Source organism: Podarcis erhardii (assembly GCF_964252035.2).
Source record: "Podarcis erhardii genome assembly, chromosome: 2".
NCBI classification, from domain to species: Eukaryota; Metazoa; Chordata; class Lepidosauria; order Squamata; family Lacertidae; genus Podarcis; species Podarcis erhardii.
Window position 1 is genome coordinate 118,448,780 of NC_138498.1, and position 15,441 is coordinate 118,464,220.

Consider the following 15,441-nt stretch of genomic DNA (forward strand, 5'->3'; position numbering starts at 1 on the left):
CTGGGCTTGCTGGTGCAGAGTACGAATGCTCCAGGATCACAATGTCGCTCTTGGAGGCTGCTGCTGCTGCTTCGACATCGCTTTCTCCGACTGCCAAAGTTTGGCTGCTTGGTTCCAGATCGGGCGGTTTACGCCGGACAAGGCACCTTCTCGTTTTAGCAAGACCCTTTCCACAGCCCTGCAAAAGGAAAGTGAAACAAAGGGCAGTTAGGAAGCAGTCCTAAAATGCAACAACAACAGTAACCGAAGCCGCTTTTGCTGTGGGAGAAGAGAGCTTGGCTTTTGGCCTGGTGAGAGTCTCTGTCTCAGAAAGCCAGGCCCATTTGCAACACTTCCTGGTTGCAAATCGTCTTCTGCCGTTCTGTGTTTGTCATTTGTAAACGTAAAGCAAACCAAAGAGCATCAGACCGATAGGAACACATCTTTATTTCCCCTCCTCCTCATGATCGCTAATGAAGTACAGTGGTGCCACGCAAGACGAAATTAATCATTTCCGTGAGGCTCTTCGTATAGCGGTTTTTTCGTCTTGCGAAGCACGGCCATTGACAGCTTAGCGGATTAGCGCTATTAGCGGTTTAGCGGCTTTTAGCGGATCAGCTGAGAAGCGGCGGATCAGCTGATAAGCGGCTTAGCGGCTTAGGAAAAGGGGGGGGAAGGGGGAAAAACCCGCACATTTCGTCTTGCGAAGCAAGCCCATAGGGAAATTCGTTTTGCGAAGCGCCTCCAAAACGGAAAACCCTTTCGTCTAGCGGGTTTTCCGTCTTGCGAGGCGTTCGTCTTGCGGGGCACCACTGTATATACCTTCAGATACCATCAGTCCCAGCCAGCAGGGTTAATAGCCAGGAATGCTGCAATTCAACAATATCGGGGGGGGGGGGCACAGTTTCCTCAATCTTGAAATAGGCCAAAAGTAGTCCAGATGTGGTAGACTGCAACTCCCATCATTCCCGACAATTGGCCGTGCTTTCTGGGGCTCATGGGAGTTGGAGTCCACAAAATCTGGAAGTCACCACAATGGCTACCTCAGGGGTAGGCAGCCTGGGGCAAGGTAGGCCAATGGCCTGATTTGGCAGCAGGGCACTTAAAGGAGCTCCGAGGCCATTATTAAAGGATTATTGAAGGTGACCTGGAAACTGCAATTAATCCAGAATGCGGCAGCTAGACTGGGGACTGGGAGCGGCCGCCGGGACCACATAACACCGGTCCTGAGCGATCTGCATTTGCCCTGTAGAATGCCCTCCCTTCAGATGTGAAGGAAATAAGCAGCTATCCTATCTTTAAAAGACATCTGAAGGCAGCCCTGTTTAGGGAAGTTTTTAATATTTAATGCCGTACTGTTTTTAACATTCGATTGGGAGCCGCCCAGAGTGGCTCAGCCAGATGGGCAGGGTATAAATATATTATTATTATTACTATTATTACTATTACTATTACTATTACTATTACTATTACTATTACTATTAAGTCCACAACGATGTTTACGTTCCAAGACAGAGGAGTAAAATACAGAGTTGTTCCGGTTGTTGTTGTTTTTTATTAAAGTTTTCTTGGTTTACAAAGGTATGCGCAATGTCTCTTTTTTCAAGTTACATTTTCATAGGTCAGTTTCATTTGTTGAGACGTTAGGGTTACGTTAGGAAGAAAAGGGGGGGAAGAGGTGGAGGGGGGAAAGACGAGGCGGGGGGGGCGGGAGGCGATGTTTCTAATTTGCTTAAGGTATGTGTGGGGTTTTGTGTCAGTGTCTTTGTGGGGTTTTGTGTCAGTGTCCTTTGGTGGTGTTCCTTTGGTGGTGAGAGAAATTGGGGTTGGCCTAGGGTGTGGTTGTTTGCTTGTGATTGCCTGTGGTGAACTTTGTTTTCGTGTATGAGTGGGGTGGGTGGGTGTTTTTGAATCAGGTTAGCCATATTGATTCGTATGCTGTTGGTGGATTTTTGTCATTGTCTTGTTCGGCTGTGTGTGTGATAAAGGGGATAAAGGCATCTTCTTCTATTTGTCCCCGTGTCAGTTTCAGTTTATTGGTTAATTTTTCTAGTAGGGCTGTTTCCCATACTATTTGGTACCACTGGTCCATGCTTACTGCTGACAGGTCTCTCCAGTGTCTAGTTATGATGCTTCTGGCTGCTGAAAGTATGTGGGTTATGAGTTCTTTGTGGTGTAAGTAGGCATTATTATCTTGGAAGATGTTTAGTAGGGCCAGTTCTGGGGTGATTTCTAATACTTGCTTAGTTATTTTACATATTTCTCGTATGGCTATTGTCCAAAATAGATGGATTTTGGGGCATTCGCACCACATGTGGAGGTATGTGCCTGTGGAGGTGCACCCTCTCCAGCATTTTGGTGAGGTTCCTGGGCGTATTAGTGCTAAATTCCTTGGTGTTAGGTCCCACCTGTAGATGAGTTTCAGAGTGAGTTAGTTGTTCCGGTTGTTATAAGAATCTGAAGGTCTCAAACATAGAAGAAATATTCATAAAGGCACACATATCTAAATATATGAACCATGTGTCTGAAATACCACAGGAGAGCAAACCTGAAGCCATTTTGACTCTCCCTATGACCTCAGATATTCCTCTGCAGTAAAGGAGACAAATGGGGAAAGCCTTCCCATTGTCTTTTTGCTTACAAATCCTGTGTTAAGGACGTGTTTGTGTATGAATAGAGTGAACCTGTGACCTGGATTCAGGAGCTAAAGTATTAACCATGACAAAAGAATGGCCAGGCTGCCAAGGTAAAGCAATCAGTGACCATTATCAGGTATCCTGGCAGGCAGGGCTTCTGCTGTAGACTGCCTCCTTCTGTGATTTATGTATGATGGGGTTTTTTTTGGGGGGGGGTCTTGGACTACAGGGTGGGCAATTTCAAAAGTTTATATAAAGGCTTGCACACCATTGTTCTGGGTTCTCCTCCCTCCTGTGTGTGGGGAGTGGGGACCCTCTTGCAAAAGTTCCTTGAATAAACTTCAAACTAGGCTTCTCAATGTACTCTGCATGGCCTCTGTTTTCTCCTATTGATAGAGTTGGGCTCTGGAATACCCCATAAGGGAAAGGGAGCAGTTTTTCTTATAACAGGAAGGAATTTGCCTTAACCCATTCCTATATTTTAAGAGGGTACATTAAATCAAATAACAATGACTGCTTTTATTATTGTTATTTTTATTTATTAGATTTATATACCAGCCTTGATTTTCTCTACTATTATTTTTATTTATTAGATTTATATTTAGCCAAAGATCTGAGGGCTGTTCACAAGATAAAAATACAAGATAAAAACACAGATAAGTAATTCCTGAGGATCATTGACCATCAGGCTTTGAGCACACAGTACATTTAAAGTACAGTACACGACTTTCTAAAAAAAATAATAAAAAAATCCTGGAAACTGTAGTTTACCCTCACAGACCTACAACCCCCTGAACAAACTACACTTCCCAGTAGTTTAAATGTACGGCGTGTGCACACCCTCTGTTTTGTCTAAAAAAATAATAATAAATCCCCTCACCTTTTTCGGTCGGCAAATGACAGTCGGGATTGCTCCGGGTTTGAGTTCCCGCCGCCCAGAAGCCACTTTGCCCCAGAAATCCGTCCTCCTAAAGTGCTCTGAGCACACGACGTCGTTGTGCGAGGGAGTGAAGTTCTGACGTCCGATGTTCACGAGCCACTTTTTCAACTGGGCTTCCTTTGTGAGAGGAAACCTGAAACAATTTTGTTTTGAATTTTAAAGAGTTGGGCATTCACATAGTCGTGGAAATTGCCATACACTGTAATAATAATAATAATAATAATAATAATAATAATAATAATAATAATAGTAATAATAATAATAATTTATTATTTATACCCCGCCCATCTGGCTGGATCCCCCCAGCCACTCTGGGCGGCTTCCAACAAAACACTAAAATAGAATAACCTATTAAACATTATAAGCTTCCCTAAACAGGGCTGCCTTTAGATGTCTTCTAAAAGTTTGGTAGTTATTTTTCTCTTTGACATCTGGTGGGAGGGCGTTCCACAGGGCAGGCGCCACTACCGAGAAGGCCCTTTGCCTGGTTCCCTGTAACCTCATGTCTCGCAATGAGGGAACCACCAGAAGGCCCTCGGAGCTGGACCTCAGTGTCCAGGCAGAATGATGGGGGTGGAGACACTCCTTCAGGTATACAGGACCGAGGCTGTTTAGGGCTTTAAAGGTCAGCACCAACACTTTGAATTGTGCTTGGAAACATACTGGGAGCCAGTGTAGGTCTTTCAAGACCGGTGTTATATGGTCTTGGTGGCCGCTCCCAGTCACCAGTCTAGCTGCCGCATTCTGGATTAATTGTAGTTTCCAGTTCGCCTTCAAAGGTAGCCCCACATAGAGCGCATTGCAGTAGTCCAAGCGAGAGATAACCAGAGCATGCACCACTCTGGCAGGACAGTCCGTGGGCAGGTAGGGTCTTAGCCTGCCCTGGACACAGAATTGTCCTGTGCCTCCATCGACAGCTGTGAGTCCAGAATGACTGGCAGGCTGTGCTCCTGGTCCTTCAGGGGCACAGTTACCCCATTCAGGACCAGGGAATCCTACACACCTGCCCGCCTCCTGTCCCCCCAAAACAGTACTTCTGTCTTGTCAGGATTCAACCTCAATCTGTTAGCAGCCATCCATCCTCCAACCGCCTCCAGACACTCACACAGGACCTATATTAACCTGACGGCTATGTTCCATCTCCACTGCATCTGAATACAGTGGTGCCTCGGAAGACGAAATTAATCCGTTCCACGATTCTCTTCGTCTAGCGGTTTTTTCGTCTTGCGAAGCAAGCCCATTGACGGCTTAGCGGATTAGCGCTTTTAGCGGCTTTTAGCGGCTTAGCGGATAAGCAGATAAGCGGCTTAGAAAAAGGGGGGGAGGAAAAAAAACCGCAGGAACTCGCAAGACATTTTCGTCTTGCGAAGCAAGCCCATAAGAAATTCGTTTTGCAAAGCACCTCCAAAACGGAAAACCCTTTCGTCTAGTGGGTTTTCCGTCTTGCGAGGCGTTCGTCTTGCGGGGCACCACTGTACCAGTTGCTGCAATTGCAGGAGGGGAGAGCGGTGTCGGGTTCAGATCCCACTTGTGATCTTCTCAATGAGGCATCTGTGAGAGCAGGGTGCTGGACTAGATGGGCCACTGGCCTGATCCAGCAGCCAAGCTCTTCTTATTTACGGTGTCATAGAATCATATAACTGTAGAGTTGGAAAGGGACCCCGAGGGTCATCTAGTCCAACCCCCTGCAATGCAGGAATCTCAGCGAAAGCATCCATGACAGAGGGCCGTCCAACCTCTGCTTAAAAGCCCCCAAGGGAGACCGTTCCACTGTTGAACAGCTCTTACTGTCAGAAAGTTCTTCCTGGTGCTTAGTTAGAATCTCCTTTCTTGTAACTTGAAGTCATGGGTTCGAGTCCTACCCTCCAGAGTAGGAGAAAACAAGCTTCCACCATCTTCCTTGTGGCAGCCCTGGAGATATTTGAAGATGGCTATCACATCTCCTCTCAGTCTCCTCTTTTCCAGGCTAAACATACCCAGCTCCTTCAAGCGCTCCTCGTAAGGCTTGGTTTCCAGACCCTTGATCATTTAATTTTATTTTATTTACGATTTTCAATTTTATACATTTCAATAATTTTACAATCATTTTAACATTTCAAACCTTGGCTTCCTTCCCCCTCTTTCTGTGGTCTTTTCAATTTATTTTTAATATTTTCCGTATAACCAAATTAACTTATTTTGCTCATTTATTCATCTACTTTAAATATATACTCTTCTAAAACTGCAGGTTATTACAATAATCCTGCCAATGTTCTTATCTGTTTACAGTTTATTTGCAAACACTGAATAAACAATTTCCATTCCTTTATAAAATGGATGTTGTCTTGATTTCTTATTTTTCCAGTAAGTTTTGCTAATTCTGCCGATTCTTTAAGTTTTTGTATCTATTCTCCTCATGCTGGAACTTCTTCTTCTTTCCACTTTTAGGCGAGTAACATTCTTGCTGCTATAGTCGCATACATACAAAAATTTCTATACAGTTTAGGTAGTTGTGTCTCTACAATTCCCAAAAGGAAAGCTTCTGGGGTTTTTTACAAATGTTATTTTAAGGAAGGAGTTTGGATTTGATATCCCGCCTTTCACTCCCCTTCAGGAGTCTCAAAGCGGCTAACATTCTCCTTTCCCTTCCTCCCCCACAACAAACACTCTGTGGGGTGAGTGGGGCTGAGAGACTTCAGAGAAGTGTGACTGGCCCAAGGTCACCCAGCAGCTGCATGTGGAGGAGCGGAGACGCAAACTCGGTTCCCCAGATTACGAGACTACCACTCTTAACCACTACACCACACTGGCTCTTTTAAACATCTTTTTCAATTCATTATATATCATTTCCCTGTAAGCATTAATCTTACTACATATGATAAAAATAACCTTCTTTCTCTTTACATTTCCAACACTTATTTTGATTGGGATTTATACATTTTTGCCAATTTACTCGGTGTAAATGACCCCATATCATCTTGGCTGCTCTCCTCTGCACACGTTCCAGCTTGTCAAAATAATAATAATAATAATAATAATAATAATAATAATAATAATAATAATAATAATAATATATTTATTGTCATCGTACAACCCGTGTATAATGAAACATCCTTCTTAAATGGTGGTGCCCAGAATTGTGTCACAGAACTGCACTATATTTGAGCAAGGCAGGAGGAGATTTTGCAATCATTCACACCCCACCCTCCACAATTCCTTCCAGGTGGCCTAGCTTACCTGTGAAACGTGACGTGGGATCCACGCCAACGCCGGTTGTTGCATCTGGGCACTGAGCAACAGCTCGCCATGTCTGCGTGCGGGCTTCTTCTGAGGTCGACCCAACGAGCAGATGGACGTTTATGTCTCTGTGTTAACTCCAGCCATTATGAGTGTACAGGTGAAAAGAGCTGGATCCAACCTAAAAAAAAAAAAAAGGCAAAGCAGAACGTTTGTTCCACTCACCCACCTTTCCGGAAGCACGCTGGGTCCTGGACGGTGCTCAACACCCCTCAATTGGTGCTCAACACCCCTCAATTGCTGGGCTTCTTTCCACTGAGAATACTGCCACTATGGTAGTATACTAGTCAATGTCTTGCCTGTCTAGGACTTTGACCATTCACATCTTTGGTTCCTAGACAGTTATTCCTCTAGGAATCTGGACTTGGTGGATTTAACCCTCTAGAGAGAATCTCAAGGGCAAAGAATGAGAGGACATCTCCAGCTAATGCCTTGGAAAAGAGGAAACAAAAGAGGCATGAAATGCAAATATTCACTTCTCAGCGCTTTATTTGGGGTAGGGAATAAAACTGAGCAAACCGACCTCGGGGTGGTGTACATGGTTCCCTCCCTTCCCATTTCATTAGGGTTGCCATATTTCAAATCCGGAGAGGAGGAGTCATTGAGGGGTTTTTTTTAGCAAAATCGCAAAGAGATGGGAAGTTTTTGAGCTATTTCTGAGGCAAGAACGTCACTGCCGACACATGGGCTGCAATACAGTGGTGCCTCGCAAGACGACATTAATCCGTTCCGCGAGTCTCTTCGTCTTGCGGTTTTTTCGTCTTGCGAAGCACAGCTATTAGCGGCTTAGCGGCTATTAGCGGCTTAGCGGCTATTAACAGCTTAGCGGCTTAGCAGCTATTAGCGGCTTAGCAGCTTTAAGAAAAAGGAAACAAACTCGCAAGAACTCGCAAGACGTTTCGTCTTGTGAAGCAAGCCCATAGGGAAATTCGTCTTGTGGAACGACTCAAAAACCAGAAAACTCTTTTGTCTAGCGAGTTTTTCGTCTTGCGAGGCATTCGTCTTGCGGGGCACCACTGTATGTCCGGATTTGACCAGACATTTTGCCGACTTCCGCCCAGACACTGCTTGCGGCTGCAGTATTCTGGATTAAGTCCAGGAGATTCCAGACTTATGGCAAGCCTACATTTATACCCCATAATAACCTTGTGAGGTAGGTTGGACTGAGCCGAAGTCACACCCAGTGAGCTTCATGGATGAGCAGGGAGTTGAACCAGGGTCTCCTAGCCTGATTCTCTCTAACCACTACCCCACACTGTTAGGCTGCAGGCTGACCAATTCCTTCTTTAGGGAGATTGCCAGTCTAACGTCCCACAGCCCTTAGGGGAAGGGAGTTGATTCAACAGTAACCATTTTATTTGTTCTGCTGGAACAAAGCGGGGGGGGGGGGGAGGCACTGATAGGAGTCTCATGAGAGTCCCATGGACTGCAAGGAGATCAAACCTCTCCATTCTGAAGGAAATCAGCCCCAAGTGCTCACTGAAAGGACAGATCCTGAAGCTGAGGCTCCAATACTTTGGCTACCTCATGAGAAGAGACGATTCTATGGAAAAGACCCTGATGTTGGGAAAGATGGAGGGCACAAGGAGAAGGGGACGTCAGAGGAGGAGATGGTTGGACAGTGTTCTTGAAGCTACCAGCATGAGTTTGACCAAACTGCGGGAGGCAGTGGAAGACAGGAGTGCCTGGCGTGCTCTGGTCCAGGGGGCCACGAAGAGTCGGACACGACTAAACGACAACAGTTGAGCTGCAAATCTGGCTTTTAATTTCCCAGCAGCCAACACAAATATAAGGTAGCCTTATTTTCCTTGGCCAGCAGTAAAAACCACACAAACTCAGTTGACGTAATAACATTTCCCCCACAGCTGAACTCAAGACAGATGTTTTCCATGAGGATCTTTATAGAGGGGGCAGTGGGTGTTGTAATGAACAGTGTCTTGTCTTGCAGAACACACAGAAACACTTATCCAAAGAAAATTCCTTGCAGCTTTAAAGGTGATTTCCAAAGGCAATCCAGAAAGGCAGAGGCTATAAGATCAAGTCTTAATTTTGTAAAAGCAATTGGGCGTTTATGGCTATGACATCTCAGAGACTCTCTCTCTCTGTTTGAATGGGATCCCCCTCAGAGATGGTAATGTAAGATGCAATCTTGGGCATGTTTATTCCAAGTTTAAGCCCTGTTTCGTTCAGTGGGTTTACTTCTGTCCGAGAAGTGAAGTGGGGAGTGTAATTTACTGGGGGAAAGAGCAAGAGAAAATAGTGACAAACAGAGATCTAGTTGGAGCTATAGACATAAAAATCCAGAATGATGCATGTTGCTGTGCTTGTTGCATTTTGCTTGGCTGGGCGATATGCATCCTGCTTGCATATCAGCGGGCTGTACAGAGAGTGCGACAAGGCTATTTTAGTGGATGTTTCTTGGGCCAGAGACGGCCTCTCAGCCTAAGCTACCTTGCAGGGTTGTTGTGGGGATCAAATAAATAATAATAATAAAATAATAATAATAATAATAATAATAATAATAATAATAATAATAATTTATTTATATCCCGCCCTCCCCAGCCAAAGCTGGGCTCAGAGCAGCTAACAACAATAAAAGCAACACAGCATTCGAAAATTAATTCACTCTAAAATCAATTCAAAATCAAATTAATGGGGGGAACCATAATGCCCCCTTGAGCTCTTTGGAGTAAAAAGTAGGATATAAATGCAATAAACAGTAGTAGTAGTAGTAGTAGTAATATGGGATACATGACAGTGTTTCACCCCCAGGGACCCTCAACCTGCAGCAACAGTACCATGCTGATATATGAGCCTACTCAGAAGTAAGCCTCAGTACCTCACAGAGCTCAATGGAACTTACTCCCAGGTAAGCGGGTACGAGCGTAACCGCACTGGACTGAATTGCAAGGCTGGCACAAAACCACACTATGAGCAATGGATGCCAATGAGGCCAGGGCCCCTACAGCTTTAACAGTTATGTAGAGGAAGGAAACTCCCTCTTTGATGTGACTAATCAGAGATCATAGACTCACAGAGTTGGAAGGGACCCTGAGCATCATCTAGTCTGACCCCCTTGCAATGCAGGAATATTCAGCTGCCCCATTCAGGGATCGAACCTGCAACGTTGCCGTCACCAGCCCCAAGCTCTAACCAACCGAGCTGGCCCAGCTGGACTAATAAAGGGTGCAAGAGTCTGTGTGCACCAGGGCTCGTCACAACCCATGTTTCCACAACACCGTAACACTGAGGACAGTAACAAAAATACTTTCCTTTGCAACACAAAAAGCCGCCTGACACTTGCAACTTCAGTTTTGCCTAGAGCAGGCCCACTGAAATTAAAGTCAAGCATGTTCGTGGGTTTACTCTGAGCAGGAGGAGCGTTGACTCCCTCCCACCGAGCCCACCTAGCTCAGGGCGCACAGCTCCATATAGTCAACATGGGCTGGCAGCAGCTCTCCAGGTTTCGAGGCTGGGGGCTCCAGGCTCTACCCGGATACTGAACCTGGGGCCTTCTGCCCCCAAAGCCACTGAGCTACTTGCTTGCTCCCCTCCTCGCGAAAGCTGCCTTCCCACGTGCATCTTTTCTAAACCAACAAATGTGTGATTTAAAAACAACAACAACAACAACCCAGCAACAACCACACATTTCTCCCTAGGAAATAAGAATGCGAGTTAGAAAAGAAACACAGAAACACAGAACACAGAATAAACACAGAATAAAATAAACACAGAAACACCCCTCCCCTGCCACCAAAATCACAGCTCCCTGTTATAAAAATAAAAATAAAAATAAAAATAAAAATAAAAATAAAAATAAAAATAAAAATAAAAATAAAAATAAAAATAAAAATAAAAATAAAAATCAAAATCCAGTGTATGTGTTTTCTCTGCTAGGCAAAGCTCTGCCTTCCTCGCCAACAAAATGGCTTCGCAAGCGACTGCGAAGTCTCCTCTGCGGACAACGAGGCTCTTCAGTCTATGCAGCCTTTTTTAATAAGTCTACGTTTCGCAGCGCGCGCGCGCTTCCAAAGACACCCAGAAATGCCAAGAGGTAACCCCACTGCTCCGCACCTTCGGGGCCCCCCTGGCACATCTGGAAGAAGGGGCAGGAAAACAACAGCACTCCCTTGCTTCTCCTCCCGATGCACTCAGCTCCTTTGGCAAGGAAACCCGCCCAAGCCCAGATTCTCCTCCGCTCTTTCCCCCCCCCCGCGCGCTTTTTTGCACACACTGCAGCCTACCAGGAGTCGCATTCACACGTTCGCGGGTTGGGTCAAGGAAACTCTCTCCCCTCTTCTTCCTTTCTGGGGAAGCCTCCTTTCCCCCTCCCCCTCGAGCTGGCTTAAACTATTCAAAGGAAGTCAGGAATGATTTAGGCCTTGGTCTCTTCCTTCTTTTTCCTCTCTCTATCTCCCAACTCCTCCTCCCCCCAAACAGGGTAGCGAAATGGTCTGCTCCGCTCCAGAAAGCGGGACATACCAACTTTTAAATGAAATGATATATGCAGGTCGTTTCAAAACCGCTGCAAGCAGAAAAGCAGCACGGCGTTGGGGGGGGGAATCTCCTACAGTGGCACCTTTCTCATTGCATAGTGCAGCTGGTTTGTTTTTATTTATATATATTTTTTAAAAAAATAAACCTCCCCCCCCCTGCAGCCTGAAATGGCGCAGTCCATTTCAGCGCCGCTTCCCGCTTGGTGTAATAAGAGCCAGCCTAAGTGGAAGATGAAAAGGGGGGGGGGAGGCAGAGGCGCGTGTTGTGGGTTCCTTGCGCTTGCTGGTGCAAAATAATAAATGGCACTTTTTAAAATTTCTTGCAGTTTAACCCTAGATTGCATCTGTGCGTGGCCTGCGCAGGAGTAACCTGTGCTCAACACTCGGAGGGAAATAGGAAGTTGCTTTATCCAGCTCAGTGTTAAATTAAAAATAAATAAATTTATTTTTATTTTTTATTTTGTCTAGTAGCACCTTATAGACCAACTAAGTTTGTTCTGGTACTGTATAAGCTTTCGTGTTGTTTGCACTGACTGGCAGCAGCTCTCTGCTGTTTCAGGCTGGAAGTTTTCCCCGCCAGCTGTTCCTGGGATTCCTGCTTTGCAGGGGGTGAGACTAGACGACAAACCTAGACAGCATCTTAAAAAGCAGAGACCTAGCCTTGCCAACAAAGGTCCGTATAGTAAAAGCTCTGGTTTTCCCAGTAGTGATGTATGGAAGTGAGAGCTGGACCATAAAGAAGGCTGATCGCCGAAGAATTGATGCTTTTGTTTTTGTTTTTTTATATAAATATTTATTAAAGTTTTTGAATACAAATACACAAATAATAAACAATCTTACTTCCAACGCAACGTGGTTTCATCAATTCTTTGGACTCCCTCACGTCTCCCGCTCCCATTTTCATCGTAAAAGGTTTTTCCAAGCAAATTATCAACTTGTTTACGGTCTTATATCCACTCATTTAAATATAATCTAGCAATTCTCCAAAAAATTTATGTTTTCTTTAATCTCACTTATCGTCGAATTCAAATCTAGTTTAGTGGTGGCCAATTTTTTATAATCTAGCATCCTTCTTAACTTTCAACCAAGTTACAATGTTTTTGTAAATACATCTTAAATTTCTTCCAATCTTCTTCAATCCTCTCTTCTCCCAGGTCTCGGATTCTGCCAGTCATCTCGGCCAGTTGCATATAGTCCATCAGCTGCATCTGCCACTCTTCCAGTGTGGGTAGATCTTGAGTTTTCCAGTTTTTAGCAATGAGTATCCTTGCTGCCGTTGTTGCATACATAAAAAATGTTCGATCCTTCTTTAACACCTTCTGGACGACAAAGAATTGATGCTTTTGAATTCTGGTGCTGGAGGAGACTGTTGAGAGTCCCATGGACTGCAAGAAGATCAAACCTATCCATTCTGAAGGAAATCAGCCCTCAGTGCTCACTGTAAGGACAGCTCCTGAAGCTGAGGCTCCAATACTTTGGCCACCTCATGAGAAGAAAAGACTCCCTGGAAAAGACCCTGATGTTGGGAAAGATGGAGGACACAGTGAGAAGGGGACGACAGAGGACGAGATGGCTGGACAGTGTTCTCGAAGCTACCAGCATGAGTCTGACCAAACTGCGGGAGGCAATGGAAGACAGGAGTGCCTGGCATGCTCTGGTCCATGAGGTCACGAAGAGTCGGACACGACTAAACGACTAAACAACAAGACTAGATGACTCCTTGGGGTCCCCCTTCCCACTCTTATGATTCCAAATAGATGCCCACAAGCAGGATTTAAGCACAAGAGCACTTTCTCCTCCTGTGGGGAGTGATGAGTGGAAATCATAGATGGGTAGCAATCAGAAGGTGATGATGGAAATCACAGGATCTTGTCGACTGCAGTTTCAAAATTGTTGGGTGTTTGGGGCAGGGGGTTGAGTTCCAGTTCCAACCCAGATATCACAACAGTGTGGCAAGCTTCCAAATATTGTGTTTATATTCTGAGTATTTATATGGTTGTTGCCAGGGGCTCAGGAGCAGAGGCACAGGGGAGAGAGGAAATGGAGAGCGAAGGGGAAGAATCTGAGGGCAGCGTAGGAGAAGATGACAGTGGCCCGAGAGATTCCATGAGCTTCTCCAGCGAATCAGAAGATTCCCAGAGGGGGGCGCCGATGGCCAGGGCAAGGGGGGTCCCAGGGGGGACACACCAGAAGCAAGGGGCCAGCGGGGACTCCCAGAGCAGCAGTTGGAGATCAGGACCAGTTCCCCCACCAGAGCGTAGTGGGGGGGGGAAGAGTCCCATGCATCAGGGCCAGCGTCTCCTCCAGCAGGGAGAGAAGATGAGTCAGGGCTGACCACGCCTCTATCAGAGAGTGAGGGAACGGAGGGGAGGTCAGGTCCAGCTAGCTCCCCCGAAGGGGGAAGCAGTGACAGGAGCAGTGTAACGGTCAGGAGAAAGGTTGCCGGCTGGGCGCGCGCGCCAAGTTCAAATGTACAGGCGCGTGGGACGGCAGAAAACCCGGATTGGGAACCAGGTCCTAAAGCCCGCCGGAGGCAGGGGGAAGACTCAGGGGACTCAGCGTCAGAAGAGTCTAGAAAGGGCAAGACCCCAGCGGACAGGCGGACCCAGAGGAGGAAAGAGCAAAGGAAGAGGTGGAGCGAGGCTAGAGTCTTAAACTGGTGTCTGGGGGGAGGAGATTCAGACGGAGCTTCAGCGGTCTAGAGTTTGAGACGTAGAGCTGCGCGCCGCGGTTTTGAAATCGAAACTGAACTTCAATAAAGACTTTTGTATATAACAACGGACTGGCGTTGGTCCTTGTGAGCTGGGACCTCAGGCAGCTCTGACAGTTGTGTTTATATTTGGAATATTGTTTCTGTAGCGTAAACCACCCTGTGATCTTCAGATAAGGGGTGGTACAGAAGTTAAAGAAATAATAATATTTATCTGTGTAGCTGAAGCTACATTGCAAGACTAATAAATAAACCAGAAGAAAAGACATAAAACAATAAAATGCATCGCAAAGTTAAACCCTTATCTGGCAGAATGCCTGGCAAGCCTCTGGGTTCCACAGAACCTTTCATCGTCAACACTTTGTTAAGTACAGTACCAAAATTTGGCTGGATGTAGCCGCAAGGTCAGCTTGTGTACACGTTTATCAGAGGCAGTTTATGCCTTAGAATCCTGTGGGAGTGAGTTCCACAGTTTAACTCTGCGCTGTGTGAAGGATTTTTTTAAAAATCTGTCCCAAATCTTTCAACATTCAGCTTGTATACTTATCCGTGGCAACACACAAACACACACCAGAGATTGCTTTTGAATGGTTTTCTAGCTAAAAGAGTGGTTGGGGCAACCCAGCCAGATTGGCGAAGTATAACTCATAAAATTATTATTGCTATTAAAAGTAGTCAATTGAGGCAATTTCCTCATGGTCAGAAGGGAGTGCAAACCTCACAAAATGCAAAGCCTTATCTTCAGGTAGTGGAAAATCCTCTGGTTGCAGATTCAGCCTTAAACAGCTGGACTCTCTATTCTTCAAGGCTGAGCTCTCCAAACTTTTCATGTTGGTGACACACATTTAGACATGCACCATTTCGCGACACAGTTTTAATTCAGTTTTACTAGCAAACCAGAGGCTAAACTAACCCCTTTCCAGCTTGATGCGCTAATGTGTCACGACACACAGTTTGGAAAGCTCTAATTCAAGGCCAGACTTGGTGCCCCCTCATATATATTTTTCGACTACAACCCCTGCTCACTGGGACTGATGGGAGTTGTAGTCCTGGAAGCCAGTTAATGTAGCTGTGAATTTCACCATCCCCTTATGGACCAGCAGCAGAGCTATATTTGCTTTTTTATGAGTTGTAGCTCCCCAAGCAAAGTGCCATGCACATTAATGGCACCACATGAAGAACAACAACACTAATCACTTTAAAAGGTCAGAGGTGGGCTGGTGGAGGGAAACTTAATTTTTGCATTATGCTCCTTGCAGAGGCCTGAAGAGAGGAGCCAGAAGTGAAGGCTCTGTTGCAATATCTCTCTTTTTCTATCTCTGTGGTGGGGCAGTTACAAAGCTGGTGGGGTGGGGAGACCAGGAGGAGTGGAAAGGAGAAAATTAAAACATTCTGGGCAGGCCT

General features: G+C 45.6%; 1 protein-coding gene across 9 annotated transcripts in view; it reads right to left on the reverse strand.

Moving 5' to 3' along the window:
- Positions 1 to 15,441, reverse strand: part of LOC309336514 (uncharacterized protein) — a 36,859-nt gene that overhangs the window by 19,732 nt on the left and 1,686 nt on the right. For 6 of the 9 annotated variants that reach the window (XM_081852380.1, XM_081852378.1, XM_081852379.1 and 3 more), the window contains exons 1-4: positions 10,906 to 11,242; positions 6,772 to 6,952; positions 3,496 to 3,688; positions 1 to 178 (exon numbers count right to left, since the gene is read on the reverse strand). In XM_081852380.1, coding sequence (XP_081708506.1) covers positions 1 to 178; positions 3,496 to 3,688; positions 6,772 to 6,842 — 442 coding nt within the window. In that variant the 5' untranslated portion in view covers positions 6,843 to 6,952; positions 10,906 to 11,242. Of the gene's footprint in view, positions 179 to 3,495; positions 3,689 to 6,771; positions 6,953 to 7,130; positions 7,513 to 10,905; positions 11,243 to 15,441 lie in introns of those variants that run through there. The other 3 variants (XM_081852373.1, XM_081852375.1, XM_081852374.1) reach the window with 3 other exon arrangements.